Source organism: Neoarius graeffei, chromosome 11, assembly GCF_027579695.1.
Source record: "Neoarius graeffei isolate fNeoGra1 chromosome 11, fNeoGra1.pri, whole genome shotgun sequence".
Lineage (NCBI taxonomy): Eukaryota > Metazoa > Chordata > Actinopteri > Siluriformes > Ariidae > Neoarius > Neoarius graeffei.
The window spans coordinates 10,603,135-10,626,410 of record NC_083579.1 but is presented as its reverse complement, the minus strand read 5'-3'; the positions used below and the strand labels follow the sequence as shown (position 1 = coordinate 10,626,410).

General features: G+C 42.8%; 1 protein-coding gene across 10 annotated transcripts in view; it reads right to left on the bottom strand.

The window, feature by feature from the left end:
- Window positions 1-23,276, bottom strand: part of LOC132894101 (protein FAM13A-like) — an 88,665-nt gene that overhangs the window by 49,190 nt on the left and 16,199 nt on the right. For 8 of the 10 annotated variants that reach the window (XM_060933395.1, XM_060933396.1, XM_060933402.1 and 5 more), the window contains exons 2-7: window positions 11,795-11,972; window positions 11,460-11,666; window positions 11,165-11,345; window positions 8,846-9,011; window positions 8,664-8,770; window positions 626-674 (exon numbers count right to left, since the gene is read on the bottom strand). In XM_060933395.1, the coding sequence (XP_060789378.1) occupies window positions 626-674; window positions 8,664-8,770; window positions 8,846-9,011; window positions 11,165-11,345; window positions 11,460-11,666; window positions 11,795-11,972 (888 nt within the window). Of the gene's footprint in view, window positions 1-625; window positions 675-8,663; window positions 8,771-8,845; window positions 9,012-11,164; window positions 11,346-11,459; window positions 11,667-11,794; window positions 11,973-22,697; window positions 23,079-23,276 lie in introns of all 10 variants that reach the window. The other 2 variants (XM_060933398.1, XM_060933399.1) reach the window with 1 other exon arrangement.

Sequence of the window (23,276 nt, the reverse complement as noted above, 5' to 3'; positions counted from 1 at the left end):
CTCTGGATGAGTTAAGGTAGCGCGAAGTTTTTGCAACAAAACTAAGCAAACCATATTCTAACAAACTCATTAAACCACATCGAATTAAACGATATTAAATTACTTTTCCAGATGGATATCAGACAGTTCTTCTCACGAAGCAGAGAAACAGTGACAGATGAGGAGGAGGGTAAGAGAGGTAAGATTAAGGTTGTAGGCTGTGCGCTAGTCAGTCATAACTAACCAGCTAAGTTCGTGAATCGTGAGAGTTGAGGTGACACGTTTAGCATCAGCATGCATTAAAAGCCCAAATGCCAACAATACATTTTTTGGGGACTGGGATGTGTTTTCCGTCTCGTTGACCTATTCCTCGCATAACTTCATCCACGAGAGCATGAGAATTATCCACTTTGCATAGGTTGGGGACAGGAACGTTAAGATGCATTGTGCAGGGGGCGGGGCATTTTGTGTGCGTGTCGGGGGGGGGCAGTGCCCCAGTAAAGCTTAATTCCTAGTGACGCCCCTGCTTAAAAGTGCTCCGACACTGAATTATAGCATGCTGTGGATTTCTACGATATAACATACTAAATTTATAGGACTCTAGAATACTTGGAAACATTACAAACTACACGTTTAACAGAAATACCATGTGTGAGCGTGGGATACAGGACGGCTCCTTCTTGATCAGGTATGATCTACACAGAGAGAGAGAGAGAGAAAGAACAAGAAGTCATGATTGCTAGCTGGTCATAAATACTTTTAATACACAAAATTATAATTACATTATACACTTATTACTGAATTTCTCAAGTCTCGGTTCGAGTTGGTCAGAAATGGTTTCTGTACAAAATCAATGCGGTATAAAAGGAATAACACTGGATTAGTTCTATGTGGTGGAACGAGAATATCCCTGACCAGTTCAAGGATGCACGTCCAAATCGAGCTGCTGTCGGTAATCGAGCTAAGGGTCCCAGCAGGGGTGCCAGAGAAATCCAATCCTACATGCACACAAGGAAATCGAGCTATTGTGTGAGGTACGTTGTGCACCTGAGCCACAGGTGGCGCTACACGCCCCATCGTGTTGGTACACTTCCGGTTGTCGTCATGAAGAAGAGCTATTCAAGAGTATAAACAAAGTTATCAGTTCCGTGTTCACAAGAAGAACGACGACAAGGACAGCAACATCGATATATATATATTCAACTCCTTAAGCTGAATGAGCATGAACTCTATCTCCTCATTGCTCCAGAAGTGCACGTTTCTACTACTGTTGTCATGCCGACCGAGGCTGTTGTATTTCCCGCTTGTGGTCTCGTCACTCGTCACTCCCGGAAGGGGCAGTGCTGAAGTAAGTAGCTCGACTACGTAGCTCGATAGGGTTTACATGCACTAAGTAGCTCGGCTACAATCGCATAATCTAGGTCGTGTAGCTCGATTACAAGAAATCCAGTTCGGTTCGATTTCAGCCGAGCTAAGGTGTTTCCATGGCATTTCGAACTTCGATTTCAGTCGAGCTACGGCAGAAATTCAATTTTCTCTATGTGCATGTAAATGCACTGACTGTTACCATCTACAACTGGGGTGCCATGGTAACGGCCCGCGGGCCGGATACGGCCCGATTGGTCATCACATCCGGCCCGGTGGTTCATGAGACTTTTTTTTTTTAAATAATAAATTAATAAAAATCGAATGTTGTGTTTTTTTTTGTAATGATTTTAAATCTAATGTTTCAATTTGATTCCATTTTCGTGTAATCCATCGGTTCGTTTTTAGCTGCTCTCTGCTTGCTGCAGCACGTGCAGGTGCAATGACCCGGATTTAATGTAGAGTAGGCTAGTTGTTGCTCGTTCACAAGCAACAACAGTCTAAAAAGAGAAAAGTTGATTCTGAGGGTCGCATCTTTCAGGAAAAATGGAGAGAGAAATACTTTTTCTGGGAAGTAGGGGGAAAACCTGTTTGTCTGATTTGTTCGCAACACGTGGCTGTACCGAAGGAATACAATGTCAAAAGACATTATGAGACCCACGCCGACAAATATAGCCAATTCACCGGGCAACGCAGGACTGAAAAGCTAAATGAGCTTGCCTCAAACCTTCAAAAACAGCAAGCAGCTTTCTCAAAGTCTCGAGAGACACATGAAGGTTCGTTTTAATATCATACATCAGCTTCAGTTCTCCTTTAATGTTAAATGCGGCTGTTTTCAAAGAGGGGTGTCTCAATATCTTTGTTGTACATTTTATTTCATGTTAGGGGCAGTGAAGGCGAGCTACATCATCGCGTGGGAGATTGCAAAAGTGTCCAAGCCATTTTCGGAGGGTGCATTCGTCAAGGATAAATACGCATCTGTTGGAATCCAATCAGTCATTGCCACCAGAGTACCCAATTATCACGGCCTTTGCCGGTAAAATACTCTGTATGTTCGGGACAACATATTTATGTGAACAGGCATTTTCAGTAATGAATATTAATAAATCGAAACTGCGTAGTCGTCTGACCGTTGTCAAAGGCAGCTGTATATCGAGCCGTCATCCTGAGTTCCTTACTCTGCGGAGCTGAATGCTGGATAACATACCACCACATCAAGTAGCTCGAAGCCTTCCAGCAACATTCTCTCGGAAAGATCTTGAAGATATCTTGGAATGAGAAAGTGTGAAATCTTGAGGTATTCGTTTTACACAATTGTTCATCTGTCAAAAGTGTCATCATCAAGCGATAACTTCAATGGATGGGGCACCTTGTCCGTAGGGAGGACCATAGAAAATCACTTAACAGCTCTTCTATGGCAAACTAACCTGTGGCGAGCATGGATTTCGAAGGCCCAGAAAGCGCTATAAAGATTCTCTCAAGAAATGTGGCATCGCTGCCTGTGATCTCGAGCTGAAAGGAGAAAACCGTCCACTGTAGAGAGCCACCATCCGAAAGTGGGTATCCACTTTTGAAGAAAATAGAACATACCAGATACAGTGGGGCAAAAAAGTATTTAGTCAGTCACCAATTGTGCAAGTTCTCCCACTTAAAAAGATGAGAGAGGCCTGTAATTTTCATAATAGGTATACCTCAACTATGAGAGACAAAATGAGAAAAAAAAATCCAGAAAATCAAATTGTCTGATTTTTAAAGAATTTATTTGCAAATTATGGTGGAAAATAAGTATTTGGTCAATAACAAAAGTTCATCTCAATACTTTGTTATATACCCTTTGTTGGCAATGACAGAGGTCAAACGTTTTCTGTAAGTCTTCACAAGGTTTTCACACACTGTTGCTGGTATTTTGGCCCATTCCTCCATGCAGATCTCCTCTAGAGATCTGCATGGAGTTTAGGCAACATGGACTTTAAACTCCCTCCAAACATCATCTATGGGGTTGAGATCTGGAGACTGGCTAGGCCACTCCAGGACCTTGAAATGCTTCTTATGAAGCCACTCCTTCGTTGCCCGGGAGGTGTGTTTGGGATCACTGTCATACTGAAAGACCCAGCCACGTTTCATCTTCAATGCCCTTGCTGATGGAAGGAGGTTTTCACTCAAAATCTCACGATACATGGCCGCATTCATTCTTTCCTTTACACGGATCAGTCGTCCTGGTCCCTTTGCAGAAAAACAGCCCCAAAGCATGATGTTTCCACCCCCATGCTTCACAGTAGGTATGGTGTTCTTTGGATGCAACTCAGCATTCTTTCTCCTCCAAACACAACAAGTTGAGTTTTTACCAAAAAGTTCTATTTTGGTTTCATCTGACCATATGACATTCTCCCAATCCTCTTCTGGATCATCCAAATGCTCTCTAGCAAACTTCAGACGGGCCTGGACATGTACTGGCTTAAGCAGGGGGACACGTCTGGCACTGCAGGATTTGAGTCCCTGGCGGCGTAGTGTGTTACTGATGGTAGCCTTTGTTACTTTGGTCCCAGCTCTCTGCAGGTCATTCACTAGGTCCCCCCGTGTGGTTCTGGGATTTTTGCTCACCGTTCTTGTGATCATTTTGACCCCACAGGGTGAGATCTTGTGTGGAGCCCCAGATTGAGGGAGATTATCAGTGGTCTTGTATGTCTTCCATTTTCTAATAATTGCTCCCACAGTTGATTTCTTCACACCGAGCTGCTTACCTATTGCAGATTCAGTCTTCCCAGCCTGGTGCAGGTCTACAATTTTGTTTCTGGTGTCCTTTGACAGCTCTTTGGTCTTGGCCATAGTGGAGTTTGGAGTGTGACTGTTTGAGGTTGTGGACAGGTGTCTTTTATACTGATAACGAGTTCAAACAGGTGCCATTAATACAGGTAACGAGTGGAGGACAGAGGAGCCTCTTAAAGAAGTTGTTACAGGTCTGTGAGAGCCAGAAATCTTGCTTGTTTGTAGGTGACCAAATACTTATTTTACTGAGGAATTTACCAATTAATTCATTAAAAATCCTACAAATGTGATTTCCTGGATTCTTTCCCCCCATTCTGTCTCTCATAGTTGAAGTGTACTTATGATGAAAATTGGAGCGCAGGTGGCCAAGTGGTTAGAGCGCTTGACCGCTAAGCGAACGGTCCCTGGTTCGAGCCTCGGCTCGACGGGGATCTGGGGCTCGCTCCCTGTCCACCCAGCAGTGAATGGGGACCTGGTGGAAACACTGGGGAAGTTAAAGGCGGCGAGGAAAGGAACTGGCCACCCTACCTCACTATGCCGATGGCCCAGGACAAGTGCGCTCTCTAACAGGCACTCCCCCAATGTACGAATCGTATATGGGACTCCCCTTTTTTTTTTATGATGAAAATTACAGGCCGCTCTCATCTTTTTAAGTGGGAGAACTTGCACAATTGGTGGCTGACTAAATACTTTTTTGCCCCAGTGTAAATAAGGAGAAAAGCACCAGAAACTGCTGATGCCCCCTTTAGATGCAACATCTGCTCAAGGCCGTGTGCATCGGCTGCTGGCCTCGCCACCAACACTCGTGTTATCCACTAGTAGTAATCATCGAAATCACGACGCGACAGCCATGATGACGAATTTCTCAAATCTCCGTTCTAGTTGGTCAAAAATGGTTTCTGTACAAAACACTGCGGTATAAAAAGAATAATGCACTGGATGATTTTCCTAGAACGTCCTGACCCAACATGTGTTATTCCTTAACAGATTTTATAACCGAACATGTTCACTTCTTTCAATTTGCATACACAATGCAGCTGTACTTTCACATGGTGAGCCAGCTAGTGGCTCCGCCCCTTCTGCTCTGTCGAACAGGTTGGAACTGCTAACAGGGGTTTTTCTAGAAAAATTTAGTATGAGGGCGCTCACCATGGCGAGGGAGCGAAGTGGGGGGGGGGGGATGGTGCTGGTTGTCCGTCCCCCCCTCCCTCCGCAGCCTTTGAAAAATTGAGGCTACAATGGGACATTCTGAGGCTATCTGAGAGGGGAATTGTAACAAATTGTCAACATTGACAAAGAAAACTAGTCTTCTTCTGCCCCGGACAGCCTTTGGCTTTCTTTCGTTTCATGCCGCGGGATGACATCTTTAAATGCCCAAGTGTCAACAAAAACAACTCGCGAACTACTTCTATCAAAAGCTCCCGCGCCGGTGGGTGAAAGGTCATTCAGTCTCAAGAAATCTCGCTCTACAAGTCAGCTGACCTTGTATGTAACCCATGTCAAATCTCGCCAGAGCAGACGCAACAAGTAAACAACTAAACAACATGGCGCCTCAGTCTGGAAAACGCCAATTCGGATTGTTTTTGCACCGTCTGGCAGTGTATCTACTATGACTGGAATATTTTTGGAGTAATTATAACGTATTTGATGATCAGACACATTGTCATGTGGTGCTGCTGGGATGTTTTCACGGAGAAAAGATTGTTTTGAGAAAGATTGCATGTTGTGCAGTAGCATACAAGTGCATGGCCTAAGTGTGACTTGGGGTTCAATCAGCATTTTGGTAAGAGGGCGCACGCCGAGAGTAAGAGGGCGCAGCACCCCTGTTCCCCGGTTTAGACGAAAGCCTGGCTAAGTGCAAAAAGTTCCATGTTTCAGTTAATGCGTCAGTCTTCCTAAACTCCTCCGTATGAATTCAACACTTCCACGTGAATCTGAGTATCTTCAGGATCTTAAAGTACGGACAACTACGGATATTTGCACCAAAGACTCTTTCGTTTCCTGTTTAAACGTCCATAAGACACAAATGTTCCTGCCGTCCTGTAGGAGTTTGTATGAGTGTGTTTTTAAGTCTCAGATAAAAAGGTATTCACATTGTGTTCGGGAACCAGGAACAGCTGGAACACTCACTCCTGCCTGGGACGACACTCTGTCTGTCCTGCGCTCTCCTTTTTCTCTGCCTCAGACACTCTAACCGCACTGCCTCTCCTCTCGTCCATGTCCATCGTGTCATGGTTTGAGACGAACCTGTCACTCAGTGCGTTTACATGCACATAGAGAAAATCGAATTTCTGCCATTGCTCGACTGAAATCGAAGTTCGAAATGCCATGGAAACACCTTAGCTTGGCTGAAATTGAACCGAACTTGATTTCTCGTAATCGAGCTACACGACCTAGATTATGCGATTGTAGCCGAGCTACTTAGTGCATGTAAACCCTATCGAGCTACGTAGTCAAGCTACTTACTTCAGCACTGCCCCTTCCGGAAGTGACGAGTGACGAGACCAGCGCTCGAAACTAACGGTGTCCCGACATCCCGGGGACCATAAAAAATGTCATCGGGACACAAAATTATCATATCTGGGACAATGGAAAAAAATAGATCTAGAAAAAAAGTTCTACATTAATATTATTTACAAAGCCGTAACACATACGTAGACATTCACCTAATTTGTCAATTTTAATTTTAAAACGTTAACAGCGAAAAATACATTAGTAGCTACACTTTTGATGCACCTGCATCAGTAGGCTACAGAGCAGCGCATTCTGTTCTAGAATCTTCGGCCGGAGTCCGCATTATATAGACTTGGGATGGAATTGCTACCGCACACGCTGCGCCGACTCTTGCCAGAACAAAAATGCTGAAGTGGTTGAAGTGGACCGACCGCGGGGAAGAAACTGAAAGCCCAGACATAACGTCTCCGGGACCTTCAGGATCCAAAGTGTCATCGCCTGGTCTGCAGGCAACGCTAGCAACTGAATGAACTTAATGAACACTGTTAGACACGTTATAAAATACAACAGGAATGATGTGGATGATATTGACGGAAGATACCGTTCAACAGAATAAGTGAGTTTTCTTGGTGTCTTTCTAGTTCAGAAAGTTTAGTCAGTCAGCAGCACAACTAGGCTCGGACCTGCCACTATGTTGATGTTGCTAACATTTGCACCCGGCAGCGAAAGTTCATAAAAATGGATAACAGAAAGTTTATAAAAATGGGTAACGGTAATGGATAACGGAAAGTGCATAAAAATGGATAACAGAAAGTTCATAAAAATGGATAACGGAAAGTTCATAAAAATGGATAACGGTCTCATCTCATCTCATTATCTGTAGCCGCTTTATCCTGTTCTACAGGGTCGCAGGCAAGCTGGAGCCTATCCCAGCTGACTACGGGCGAAAGGCGGGGTACACCCTGGACAAGTCGCCAGGTCATCACAGGGCTATGGATAACGGTAATGGTGAAAATTATAAGTTGGCCTTATAAGTGCCAACAGATATTCAAGGTATAAGTAGATGAAATGAACATAAAAGGGGTCTTATTTTCAACTAAAGTGTACTGCAGATGTAGGGAGTTGAAACATTTTCTGAATGAGCTAGTTGGCCCCTTTAAATAAACGGGTATCTATTCATACAGTGAGATCGCCAAAGTTTAATAAACTGAAAATGCAATAACTGTAATTTTGAAGTAGATGATGTATAGGACATGTGTCGCTTGTGTCTTGTGACTTATTGTAAAAATGATATAAAGGGTTCAAAATCGCATAGTTACAAATATAATAGTAACTTCATATGATAATATTAACCACTGGTTATTTCAGAGAGGAAAAAAATGGGGACACTATTGCTTCCATTTGGGACAATACAACACAGAATTCGGGACCACTGGGGGACACAAAGAAAAAAAGTTAATTTCGAGCCCTGGACGAGACCACAAGCGGGAAACACAACAGCCTTGGTCGGCATGACAACAGTAGTAGCGAGCAGCATTAGAGGTCAGGAGGAACAAACGAAGAAGAAAAAATGGCGAGCAGAAACGTGCACTTCTGGAGCAATGAGGAGACAGAGTTCATGCTCATTCAGCTTAAGGAGTTGAATATATTAAAATTCATGGACGGGAGAAAAACGCGCAATGGAGAACACGGAACTGATAACTTTGTTTACACTCTTGAATAGCTCTTCTTCATGACGACAACCGGAAGTGTACCAACACGATGGGGCGTCTAGCGCCACCTGTGGCTCGGGTGCACAATGTACCTCACACAATAGCTCGATTTCCTTGTGTGCATGTAGGATTGGATTTCTCTGGCACCCCTGCTGGGACCCTTTGCTCGATTACCGACAGTAGCTCGATTTGGATGTGCATGTAAACGCACTGACTGAGACAGAGAAGATTAACATACTGGGGGGGTCGTTTTGCTGTTGGCCGAGTGAGAAATGACGCAAGATTTTAAAAAATAAATAAATAAAAAATTGGGAAAAGTTGACCTGTAGAATAAAACAAATGTAATATTGTATTAAACTTCAACACAAATCGTAAATGAAATCTGACCTTCTGGAGAGTGGGCGTGTATCTGCTGCGGTGGGTGGGAGGGCACTCATTTCTTTAGCCACACCCACACTAACATCACACACCGTCTCGGAGGTATAAGAGTGCTCCTGGGAATTTAGCAAATATTGATGTAAATAAATCTCTCACACACACACACACACACAACCTGAGTTCATTCTCACCTGCTGTAGTTGCGAAACATCAGTAGGACAAAGTGGAGACAACATGGTGTTCCAGCTGTGTGTGAAGTGTGTGCTCGGGATCAGATGTGTGCGTTTCTCCAGTAGATGCAGCGTAATGGTGTTGCACATGTTCTGCTCCTCCAGCATCCTCGGGCCCTCAGGGACGCTGCACACACAGCTTATAACGTCGTTATATTAAACACACTACAGCACTTAATAATAAAGCTTCTTAATAGGATATGTAACAAACAAAACACAAACACCCAGGAACGTGCTATTATAGGAAAATAATCAACATTTGACTGGTAACAGAAACTCTCCCTCATCATCACACTAACCCTGTTGTTAATTATTTTCCTATACCAGCACACCCCCAAGCGTTTCAGTCCTTAGAGAAGCTATATTATTCTCTCCACATTCACAGGATACTAGGGTGCATCAGTTGCCCTCACTTTCATAAAATCTGATGCATTTTTGTTTGGGTGTTCCTTTTCACCAATAAAGGCATCCTGTAAAATTTTTTGACCATATTCAAAAGTCTAATGGTGGCACCATGAGGTTCATTTTGTTTTTTGCCAAAAAACGCTTATTTTATGTTTTCGCGTAAGGTTTGAATCACAATGTTGGCCTCCGTTTATTGATTTCTTGTGAGCCAGAGATCATGTTAAGAACCTTTGCAAGGGATTGAGAAGCATTAATGTGATTCATAATACATTTGTATTGTTTAAAAGTAGTTGAACAATGATTCAATGAACAGCTAAAACTCAAACTGTGCTTGATAATATATTTAGAATATGTACTAAAAATGTGTATCTAAGATATTTGGTATACTCTATAAGGTGCCATAATGTTTCATGAAAAGTGATCCTAATTGTGTCATAAAAGTCATAAAATAGCAGCTTTTTCCATAACTTTGAGCTCCTGGTGCTACCATTAAACTTTTGAATTTTGTCAAAAATATTTCACCCAGTGTGTTTTCTTACCAAAAGGAACATAAAAACAAAAATGCATCATGATCGGAGGAACTTTTCATTTTTAGGGGGCAACTGATGCACCCTACTGGATATGAGCAATTGTGCGCTCTGATTGGCTACTCTACTACTAGGCTATCGGCTCATATAGAGATCTTGCACGTGACGTCACAGCCGATCCAGATTGTAACAGACGCCATCTTGTCGGTCAAACGCCATATTTCCGCCTTCTACTTCTACTTATGCTTCTACCTTTTCTTCTGGAAAACCCTACTATATACAATTCTACTACAACGGCTGTGGCTACAAGCTCTCCCTACCTGTGCACGTTTTTTATGTGTATTTTTGCGTGTTGTTCGTCTGTACCGGACTTCAATATCCACTACAACCGTATGGACTTACTGGACATTGGTTTCCAGCAGAAAATGACGGTTTGTAGCGATTTCCATCGCATGCACAACATTCCGGACGAGATAGCGAGACCAGCGGGGTCTCCGTGGATTGTTATCGGGTCTGGCAGGCGAAGGAGGCGGCGTCGGGAGAGGAAGCAAAAGCGAGGCTGCAGGCAGAGCCGGCCTGTTGACTAAGCTCAGAAAACAGCCACTCAAACCTCCACTGCGAAGCCTCTACCTCTCCAACGCCAGATCCATGGTAAACAAGACGGACGATTTGGAATTACAGCTGGAATTACCTTATTCTATTCTATAATCGGCTGGTCAGTGCTATACTAGATACTACTGATATATCTAGTATCAGTACTAGTAATACTTAAGTGACTTACCCGTCCAATGAGGATTGTTATTTTCTTGTTTACAAGATGCCACATCTGAGTCGCTGACAAATCCTGAATTTCTGTAAAGATAACTGTCCAGAGATTTATAAGCACGCAGTGCTTCACCACTGAACAGCAAGGGAAAGTTAATAAGGTAATTATACATGTCTGGGTATTCCGCTGGCAGTTCAATATCCACTGACACGGTCGTGAAAACTACGTCCGGTAAGCCATAAGGGTCGTTTATTTTAGACATATATCTAATTATCTGTTCATTAGAAAAATGAGCCGTGTAGTCCGTCGGTTGAAATTGATCCATTTTGTACACGAGTGCAGCAGTATTCAGCGGTGTTTTTTACCGAAAAGATGGTGGCTCTTTACATTCCGGTCACGTGACTGCAAGATCTCTATATCATGAGTAGAGAAAAACAACATGCCGGAGCGTGTTGCTGAACCGACCGAGGACGAAATAAAAACTCTACCTGAAAACAAAATACAAAAAAAAAAAAGGCAAGAAAATATGGAATGAAAGTAAGTATTTGATGCTATGACACAGACACCGTGTTTTAAACTCACTGGAAAATGCACGGTCCGAACACTGTAGCCAAGTTCTCGGCACTCATGTGATTCCACTCACTGTGAGCAGCGACTCGAGACAGGAAGTGAAGGAGGTACGACAGGATGTTGTAATTGTCGTCAGGGAGACGATGCAGGGTTTCCTTCAGTGCCTCAACCAGCTCTGTTCCATCTTTCGAGTCTGTGTGCACACACACACACACACACACACGGACTCTTACTCATTATAAACCCTCATAAGTGTACGAAGTAGCCATGACTCCCTGCCGTATGCGCTTGCTGTGCGTGTGTGTACCCATGAGCGCCTGCTGCATGCGCGTGCTGTGCGTGTGTGGTACGAGCCCACTCGGTAGTTCTCGGAGATACAGCTTGAGCAGAGAGCCAACTGTTGGCACGTCCACTCTGTCCAGATCCACACATTCACCACGGTCCAGACACACACGCAACGTCCTGCAGCGTGGCACCGAGCCACACACCCTGAACACACCACTCTGCTGCAGACCTGCACACACACACTGAATACTTCAAGACAACTTAACGACATGTGTTTGACCATTTTTCAACCAGGCTACACTGGTAACAAACACAATTCGCACTCGATTCGTCCGTACTGAGGAAAGAACACCTCACCGTATTTCTCCAAAAACTCCACCATGTTCTTGAGCACCACAGGGACTCCATGCTGTAGCCGCCCAGCGTCTCTCAGACTCTGCAGAGACACTCCAAATACGGCCCGAGTGTCTGGCGTCTGCTTCTCAGGTTCCACACGAGTGCACCGTTTCAGCACCTTCACCGAGCCTGGACCTTGCTATGGTTCGGGAGAACAGGGAACAATTAAAGAAACACACAATTAGAGCAAATCAATCAATCAATTGACTCTTAGTTGTATTTAGGATCGCCACTTCTCCGATATAATGAATATGTTCCAGGTCAGAATTGTAGATCAGGTGGAATTTTTCAACCTCAGTTCAAATTTTTAAACGCAGTTCATAATTTGCTCCTTGTATTACTGTATCTAGGGTTCAGGTTTGGGAAGAGTTTGTATTATAAACTACTTGATGACATAAGACTGGACGCATGAATAAATTCAAAAATATATACAGGTAGTCGTCGACGTTTGGTTACGACTGACCAACGTAAACCAATCTGGTCGTAAGTCGGCCTAGGTTAAATGAACGTAAGTATATTGTGATGTGTGATGATATTGTAATCATCTTAAAGTCTTATTTTATCAACATTTTCTTATTTCGTTACCTTGGCTCATTATTTAGTTTAAGTCAAACACTGCGTACAGTACAATTCGTTTAATATGTGCAAAACAAACAAACAAAAAAAAATACGAAATACAGGTGTGAAAAATAGAAAACATTTGACTTTGAAACATACCAAAATACAAATGTAAAACAGCAAAATACAAAATTTAGTGACCGCTGGCATCACTGGTGCTTGGCTGTGGGTCGTCTACGTCATCATCAGCTGTTGCAGCGCTTGGGCTGGCGGGAGGATTTGCTCGTTTCATAAACCAGGAGCTGGGGCGGAAACTGTATGACGGAGTGCGCGAGGGAGCGCGAGAGAGACTGCGCATGTGCCTGGAGCTGGGGCAGAAACTGTTGTACGCTCAGCTAGCTCAGCTGGGAAACACTTGCCAGTCATAACCAGACGGTCGTAAAGTCGATCGGTCGTAAGTCGCATAGGTCGTAAGTCGACGACTACCTGTACATCACTCCTTCCATTGCAGTCATTGCTGGTCTTAGTGGTTAAGGTTTTGGGTTAAGAATCAGAAGGTTCTGAGTTCAAATCCTGGTTAAGTATGAAAAAAGACATTTTAAAAAATAATTAGGTACACAGGAACAGGTGGACAGACACACAGACAAGAAGAAATACTAGGTAGTTGTAGACAGAGAGGAAGTGGAGGGAAGAGAGACAAAAGAAGAAGTGATGGAAAACCCCTTTAAAGAATCTTAGGTAATCCAAAATTTTACCGAGGTTGAAATTTTTTTGACCTGTAACATAGTCGTAATCTGTGGTGTGATTAGAGTGAAAGGATGTAAGTCACAATTCAGACTCCGTTTCTGATACACACTCGCTTGCTAGTTTATGACCATGAAGGTCTGTAGAGTAAAAGAAAGGAAAAACAAAAACAAACAAAAAACACACAGACACACACACGTTTGTCTCACTATACTTGTGAGGACCTTCCATTGACATCATTATTATTGCAGTTAATTAATGCTGTGCCTGCACCTCAACCGAACCCAAACGTCAGGTCATGAAAAGGAAACTTTTTGGCTCTTATTTTTTTAATAAAACAAACAAACAAAAAACCCAGCAGCAATTTCCTTGTGGGGACCATCCAAATGTCCCCACAAGGTTGTAATCGTCAGATTTTACTATCCTTGTGGGGACATTTGGTCCTCAATAGTGTGTGTAATAAATAAATAAATAAATAAAACACCCACTTGTCTGACTATACTCGTGAGGACCTTCCATTGACAATTATTACTGCAGTAAATTAATGCTGCACTGCACTGAAACCTAACCGTAATCTTAACCTCAGTAATGAAAAGGAAACTTTTTGGCTCCATTTTATTTTAAAAAAACAAAACAAAAAACACAACAGCAGCAATTTCCTTGTGAGGACCATCCAAATGTCCCCACAAGGCTGAAACTGTCAGATTTTACTATCCTTGTGGGGACATTTGGTCCTCTGTAGTATATAAAAAAACCACACACACGTCTCACTATCCTTGTGAGGACCTTCTATCGACATTATTACTGCAGTTAATTAATGCTGTGCTGCACTGAAACCTAACCTCAGTAATGAAAAGGAAACTTTTTTGTCTCTTATTTTTAATAATAATAATATATATATATATATATATATATATATATATATATATATATATATATATATATATATATATATATGGGTCCGTCTCAGAAACTGGTCTCTCATTTGGGATATTATGGTCAAAAAATAAATTTTCTGATTTTACTATTTTTTTTTTTTTGCATTTACCGAACACTCAATGTTTCTTTTGTCATGTTTAATAAGAATAAAGATAGTATCTTACTTTATCTGGCCTCCACTGTGGACAATTTTTTTTTATTACAACTCAAATGCTTTTGTAAAATTGATTTCCATATAAAATAACTCCATCATGAAGAATTAAAGCCCCTCCTTCACAGATGAGTGAAAATATTGAATAAATTTCTTCTTTTTGATTGCTTGGGTTAAAAATGCCAAGTTATGATGACTGAATTGATTATTCACTTAAATATGAATAATATGATGCGTTTTGGGTATTTGATACGGCAAAATGGGACATGATGGAAAAATCAAGAACACACCGGAAAGATGAGAATAACGGCGGTGGTAAAAGAACAGCGACTGTACCGGCTGAAGGTCGCGCGGTTCTCTGCTGCGGTACACGAGCGACGGGACATCACTACCGCACCGGACAGACTGCAAGGCGGGGGCGGGGCAAAAAAACTGGCCGTAGATTCTATCAAAGGTTCGATCTAAACTAACCATGGTTGCAAAATATTGGCCAAAAATACGCAAACACTACAAAATATGAAAGTAAGATGAAAAAGAAACATTCTATTGCCTTATACTCCAAGACTAAAACAAAATAAAACTGTCAAAACTCACCTTTTCAGTGATAACGTCCGAACAGATCACTCGCATAACAGAAAGACCGCAAATGGAAGCACGATCAACTTCTAACTGCTGGAGTGGAAAATTCCATTCTACACATGCAAATTGTTAATGCGTGTCCTTCCCCGCACACAAATAACACGCTACGGTAAAAAATAGACCACAACTCATTTTATAGCTCAGAAATTCATACAAGACCAGCTACCATCGTAACATATTCTGTAAGAAACATATTCTATACCTAACTTTCAGCTTTCGTTTTAAAAAAACAAAATCGCAGATTTATAACTAAATTTTTATATGGCGTAGTGATTTTAAGTTACTACTTTTGGTGAGGTAGTGACCTTGACCCTGAGGCTTTCCGTTTAGATCAAAACACACGATCGTATTGGTTTTGGGTTTGCGGAAAACGGAGTTACGACGGTGATCAAATATTTTGCATGATGTTTTATTACGGTTATGATTATTCTGTGAGCGCACCAATCCTTAGGTGTATAAATTACAACTTAAAATACAATTAGTGATAACTGTAGACTTTTCAGTGGACTACAACCTTTTTAAGGGAATGCGATGTAGTCGACCATTTATCATGTCCCAGATCAAGCCGCCATTTTTCCACAAATTTGCAGAATTTTTGCCAAATTCTGAATATTCACATCAAAGATTTACTTTTATCTGTATTATTTCTTTCGTCATTTTATTTCAAATTAAAACCAACATCACCATTCAAAACCGTATAGTTTACTGACTGAGTATATTTAGTGGGGGACCCCCACAGTACCCAGTTTCTGAGACAGACCTACAGTGCTGAGCGTAAATGAGTGCACCCCCTTTGAAAAGTAACATTTTAAACAATATCTCAATGAACACAAACAATTTCCAAAATGTTGAAAAGACAAAGTTTAATATAACATCTGTTTAACTTATAACGGGAAAGTAAGGTTAATAATATAACTTAGATTACATATTTTTCAGTGTTACTCAAATTAGGGTGGTGCAAAAATGAGTACACCCCACAACAAAAGCTACTACATCTAGTACTTTGTATGGCCGCCATGATTTTTAATGACAGCACCAAGTCTTCTAGGCATGGAATGAACAAGTTGGTGACATTTTCCAACATCAGTCTTTTTCCATTCTTCAACAATGACCTCTTTTAGTGACTGGATGCTGGATGGAGAGTGATGCTCAACTGGTCTCTTCAGAATTCCCCAAAGAAAATAATTTCTTTCCACCACAAAGGTGAAGGCTACAAGAAGATCAGCAAAGCTTTACTTATCAGTCAGAATACTGTAGCAAAAGTGGTCCAAAAATTTAAGAAAGATGGAACTGCAACCATCTCACAGAGACGTCCAGGTCGTCCACGGAAGTTAACACCTCGACAGGAGCGTCTTCTGATGAGAAGGGTTGAAGAAAATCAGCATGCAAGTTCACTGCAGTTATCTAAAGAAGTAGAAAGCCAAACTGGGCTGACTATTTCCCGTGACACAATACGGCGTACACTGCAGAGGAACGGCATGCATGGATGCCGTCCACGAAAGAAGCCCAGGCACAAAAAAGCCCGCCTAGAGTTTGCCAGGGCCCATGCTGACAAAGATGAAGACTACTGGGACTCTATACTCTGGAGTGATGAGACCAAGATAAATGTTTTTGGAACTGATGGCTTCAAAACTGTATGGCATCGCAAAGGTGAGGAATACAAAGAAAAATGCCTGGTGCCTACAGTGAAACATGGTGGTGGCAGTGTCCTTATGTGGGGCTGCATGAGTGCTGCTGGTGTCGGGGAGCTGCATTTCATTGACGGCATCATGAATTCACAGACATATTGCTCTATACTGAAAGAGAAGATGCTACCATCACTCCGTGCCCTTGGTCGTCGTGCACTTTTCCAACACGACAATGATCCTAAACACACATCTAAGGCCACTGTTGGATTTCTGAAGAAAAACAGGGTGAAAGTGATTCAGTGGCCAAGTATGTCTCCTGATCTGAACCCAATCGAACACCTATGGGGAATTCTGAAGAGACCAGTTGAGCATCACTCTCCATCCAGTCACTAAAAGAGGTCGTTGTTGAAGAATGGAAAAAGATTGATGTTGCAAAATGTCGCCAACTTGTTCATTCCATGCCTAGAAGACTTGGTGCTGTTATTAAAAATCATGGAGGCCATACAAAGTACTAGATGTAGTAGTTTTTGTTGTGGGGTGTACTCATTTTTGCACCACCCTAATTTGAGTAAAACTGAAAAATGTGTAATCTAAGTTATATTATTAACCTTACTTTCACGTTACAAGTTAAGCAGATGTTATATTAAACTTTGTCTTTTCAACATTTTTGAAATTGTTTGTGTTCATTGAGATATTGTTTAAAATGGTTACTTTTCAAAGGGGGTGTACTCATTTACGCTCAGCACTGTATATATTATTTTACTGCTAACAAGTCAAAACTGAATACAAAGAATATTATTTAATACCATCCATTCATCCGTTTTCTACCACTTATCCGAGTCATAAAGCTGTGCGATATGGGAAAAAATTAATATCCCGATACATCTTCATTTCACGATATATATCTCGATATATTTAAATCTCCTCTAAAGGACCCCATGAAATCTAACTTTTACTCTTTACTGTTTTCACTACAATCCCCGCAGATTAAATAACATTCTTGGTTAACTTTACAGGTGGTTTTCAACAACACATTTTAAATTTTCATGTTGGTGATTAATCACAATCGAGTTGAAATAAGACTTTTATTCAACAAAGATGTAACACAAACTGCAAAAACAAAGGGGCAAAACAATACAGAGCTGCTCAGAGCTCAAATCAATAAAGTGCAAGCTCAACACTAAGAAAGACATTTAGCCTAAATAAGAAAAGTGCTCCTTCATTAAATTATTTTAAAAAAAAAATAGAGGTAGATCTCCAAGCTATTAACCTGACTACTGAGAACCACTGGAACGTTCTCAATAGAGAGAGAGATTGAGAGAGAGAAGGAGAGAAGAGAGATCTGCAAAACATAATTTTTCTCTTTGCACACTTTTGAACTGAAGGTTTTCTGGCACTGCAGTCGTACCCAGTCATTCAGCCTGGCAGCTTTTACTATGTTTGCGCCATTGTCGGTAGTCAGGCAGACTTGACGTGCTTTGGGCAAGTCCCATGCCTTGAGTACTTCTTGCAAGCCTTCTGAAAGGAACTCAGCCGTGTGGTCTTTAGAGAAAGAGCTCGTCTGAAGGCACGCACTTTTTAACTCCCAGTTGTCAATGAAATGGACAGTAAAACTCAGATATGACTGCATTGTTCTACTGGACCATAAGTCGGTAGTTGAGGAGAAATACGTCGCATTTTGCAGATGATGGGACAGTTTTTGCCTCTCAGGGCCTCTGCATGCTCTTGCGACAAGGCTTTCGCAGATAGCTTTTCACAGACAGTTGTAATTTATCGTTGAGCGGGGAGTAATAGGCGTGCACGATGTTATTCACCGCCACAACGCAAGGGGGCGCGAAGTCGTGAAATCACTAGGAGTAGTTGGTGGGTGTGGTTAGTGGAGTGTTTATCCTCCGGTTACTTATAAATGACTAGAACTGGAGTCGTATAGATGTACGTACTTCCTCACTTCCTCGATCAACCGCTCTTCGTGCTGCTCCATCTTCGCTCGTGTTTTTAAAAATGGCGGTCGTGAAAACAAACCAAACCGGGAAAGCGGAAGTGCGTGTACAGCGGATGTAGAGTGGACCAATCAGAGCCCTCTTGTCTGCGAGGCTTCTGCGGTGGTCACAATTTTTGGGAGGTGCGCGCAGAGCGTCTGCGAAGGGGGGGCTACGCAGACGCCATCTGCGAGGACTGCGTTGTCAGCATAAATTGGCCTTCAGATGTGTATAATTCCGGTATTGCCTTCTCTGTAAAACGTCTGCGAACAAGCAACTCATATTTGGGATCGAGTGTGTTTAGTAATTTTTGGAAGCATGGTTTTTCCACTATACTAATTGGGATCATGTCTTCGGCAATGAAGTTAGTGATCGCATCCGTTATAGCTCTCCATCTCTGACTCGTTTTCTCATATGGGGTGGCTTTGGAGAACGAGGCCGCTATGGTCATTTGTTTAGCTCGTGGGCAAGTAGTTCGGAGTTTAAGAGACTCTTCATACTGTACCGGGTGAGTTTTCAGGTGATGGAACATATTTATAGTGCTGCTGCCTTTCGTGATGACAGTTTTTTTGCACATTTTACAAATTGGCATTTGCTGTTGCACGTCCTCCTCGCGATATCCAAAAAAATGCCAGATGACTGACCCCTTACTAGTTCTTTTAGGAACTAATTCGTCCGCTTCCATTTTTAATTTGTCGCTGAAATTGACAGAGCTTACACGGTAGCCTATGCAACACCAGCGATTGTACGAACTGAGTCAGCGCTGTAAACCAAAACTAGAAAATCTTCCCACAAGTTCCTTTCAGCACCTAGATGTCGCCCGGGATTGGTTGGCAAGTGTGTAACGTTATTGTTTTTTTTACCCTTAGGCAGCCTCTCACGTTACTGCCTGAGGGACAGGGAAAAAACCACCAGAAAAAGTTTTAAACAAATGCAACAAACATGAAACAAACGCAAGTCGGCAGATAACCATAAAATACTCGATAGTTACGATATAATAATTTTATGTATCTCACACAGACTTTTTGGAGATATATCGAGTATATTTGATATATCGCACAGACCTAGGGTAGCAGCTTAAGCAGAGCTGCCCAGACCTCCCTCTCCCCGGCCACCCCCACCAGTTCTTCCGGGGGAATACCGAGGCATTCCCAGGCCAGCCGAGAGATGTAATCTCTCCAGCGTGTCCTGGGTTTGCCCCGGGGTCTCCTCCCGGTGGGGCATGCCCAGACAGCCTCCCTTGGGAGATGTCCAGGGGGCATCCTAACAAGGTGCCCGAACCACCTCAACTGACTCCTTTCGATGTGGAGGAGCTGCGGTTCTACTCTGAGCCTTCCCCCCCATCTCTAAGGGAGAGCCCAGCCACCCTGCAGAGAAAACTCATTTCAACCACTTGTATCCGCGATCTCATTCTTTCGGTCACCACCCATAACTCGTGACCATAGGTGAGGGTGGGAACATAGCTGGACCAGTAAGTTGAGAGCTTTGCCTTTTGGTTCAGCTCTCTCCACCACAACAGACCGGTTTAGCATCCGCAACGCCAGTTTTGTCAGCCAGGGATCAGTACACCAGAGCCTCTGGCTTTGGCTGCCACCCGATCCACAATGCACCAGACCCTTACGGCCCCTCCTGTGGGTGATGGGTCCACATGAGGGTGGTTCCTTCTCGCTCATTTGGGCTGGGCCTGGCCGGGTCCCACAGACATAGGCCCTGCCGCCAGGCGCTCACCGACGAGCCCCTCTCCCAAGCCTGGCTCCAGGGTGAGACCCTGGTATCCCTGGTCTGGGCGAGGGCACTCAGATCCTTGTTCTTTTCCTCATAAGGGTCTTCAGAACCACTCTTGGTCTGACCTCTCATCTAGGACCCGTTTGCCTTGGGAGACCCTATCAGGGGCAAATGTCCCCAACAACATAGCTCCTAGAATCACTGAGGCACTCAAACCCCTCCACCCCATTAAGGTGGCAATTCAAGGAGGGGTTATTTAATACCATCCAAGGTCAATTTCATATTTTTATGAAAACTTTTCCAAAGACATGGTAAAAAAAAAAAAAAAAAGACGCCCTTTCTGAAAAAATGTTAATATTTTTATGTGGTTTTTGCTCCCATGTGGTGGTGTAATTAAGACCACCGAAACCGAGACCAAGTCATGACTGAGACCAAGACAAGACTCAGACTTTGAGGGGTTGAGACCAAGTCAAGACCAAGACCAAAGCAGGGCGAAACCAAGTCAAGACCAGGACCAGACCAGTGGGTGTGAAGGGCGGGGCGGGGGAGAGGTGACAGCAGTTAACAGGAAGAAAAATTTCAAATTAGCAACAAGTCACGTTATTGGTCGCATTTGAAGCAGAAAGTTTTACATCCATTTCCAGTAATGATGTGAACAAATAAATCAGACAATGAACAGGCAATTGAGTGAAATCCCTACAGTTGTGGTCTTGAAATAAAATCCTGAGTCCTCTATGTCAGAGACCGAGACCAGACCGAGTAAAAATGCTGTCGATTCCGAGACCTTCAAAAAAATGGTCTTGAGGCCGCTCTCAAGTCCTACAGCACTAATACCATGGTAAAAAAAAAAAACATCCAGTGAAAGGGAAAACAAACAAACACATACTCTTGTTATTTTTAGAGCTTGTTATAAGCAGTTCAGGTTTGAATTTTTTGATATTTTAATAACAACTAACTTTCTGCTTAACTTAAGTTGTGATAAATGGTGAAACTTACTGTCTTTTTCTATTTTGTCTGTTAAAATGAACATATCACATGGACACGAGCGTTTTATTGGGAAATACGCCACTCGTATTTTTTCATACGGGCTCCATCCGGGACATGGAGAACCAAAACCATGACAAATCTCTAGATTATAAAATTGGTTTTGATAAATAAATTTGGCTACTTTTTGTTTGTGAACGTGTTGATATAATAAGAAAATCACATGTTGGCTTGAAGATATGAAGTTTATGTTCTTGTGTTGAAAAACTCGTATTTTTCATACGAAATTCATCGCGGATCTGAGTGACACATTTAAATAATATTGGCTGGCTTTTTTTTGTGTGTGTGTGGTATATCTGATATATTCCATTCGGCTAGCATGATCTTGAACGAGTCGAATATGAAGCAAACCTGGCAGCCATGTTCATTTACAAATCGTCACAGTCGCTCGCTAGTGCGGAAGTTTTACACCTCTGATGTGTGATGTCATGTCTTGCAATATCGTAAACCATATTCAACACTCATTCTCCATTGGGTAGAGTGACGTAATGCACGTAGGAGAAGCGACATGCTAATAATACTGCATGATATCGAACCAAATGAATGAAACCTGCGAGAAGGGAATAGAACATGTTTTTATTCCATCGAGAAAGCGTCCTGTGTACATAATAATTCCAGATATTTCGCTCTGAGGCGGCACGGTGGTGTAGTGGTTAGCGCTGTCGCCTCACAGCAAGAAGGTCCAGGTTCGAGCCCCGTGGCCGGCGAGGGCCTTTCTGTGTGGAGTTTGCATGTTCTCCCCGTGTCCGCGTGGGTTTCCTCCGGGTGCTCCGGTTTCCCCCACAGTCCAAAGACATGCAGGTTAGGTTAACTGGTGACTCTAAATTGACCGTAGGTGTGAATGTGAGTGTGAATGGTTGTCTGTGTCTATGTGTCAGCCCTGTGATGACCTGGCGACTTGTCCAGGGTGTACCCCGCCTTTCGCCCGTAGTCAGCTGGGATAGGCTCCAGCTTGCCTGCGACCCTGTAGAAGGATAAAGCGGCTAGAGATAATGAGATGAGATTTCGCTCTGATGACGTCACTCCCAGTGTTTTCCCGCTGACTGGACGTGCATTGTCAAAATGGTGAACTGGTTCAAAATTAAAATTCTTCTGATTAACTTGTGTATTTGTGTGTGGATGTGTCCATATAATATAAAGAACTTTACACGGTGGTGCGAAGATATGAAGTTTGTCTTCAAGTGGTGAATGTATAGATCATGAGTGATATATTTTCACCACTCGAAGATGTGAAGTTTATCTTTGCACAACCGTATCATGCCTGTGTTACCTTCTGGCTCTCCCCTTTTAGTTATGCTGTTATAGTTAGTTTTGCCAGAGTCCCTGCTTGTACTCAGCGCAAAATGTATACTGTTCCTACTTACTCAGGTGACATTGGGCATCCCTAACAACCTGTGTTTCCCCCCCGCCATCTGTCCCTCTGAGTTACATGTCAATCCTGAGACTGAGATGCTGACCTCTTCTGCTCCTTGGACCTGCCTGATCCATCCTGATGCCCTACGTCTGGTTGGAGTCTCATCACATCACTCCTGTAGAAGATGGCCCCATATGGACAGTCGAACGTCGCGCTTGGAAGATGCTCTGGACTCTTACAGTAATGCTTTTATGGCTGAGGACTGCAGTTGTCATGAACAGTTTTGCACTCAAGTTTCCATCAGTGAAGAGTTTCTAACGTCAAGGAAACTGACTTCATGTTAAAACTGTTAATGTTATAGTCATGTTGTCTGTTGTTGCCCAAATGAGGATGGGTTCCCTTTTGAGTCTGGTTCCTCTCGAGGTTTCTTCCTCATGTCATCTGAGGGAGTTTTTCCTTGCCACCGTCGCCACAGGCTTGCTCACTGGGGATAGATTAGGGATAAAATTAGCTCATGTTTAAAGTGCATATCACAGGTAAATTCAGGAGCAAGATCAATGTAATTCTCCTATTTTATATTAAACTTTAGTCAAATCTCATCTCATATCATCTCTAGCTGCTTTATCCTTCTACAGGGTCGCAGGCAAGCTGGAGCCTATCCCAGCTGACTACGGGCGAAAGG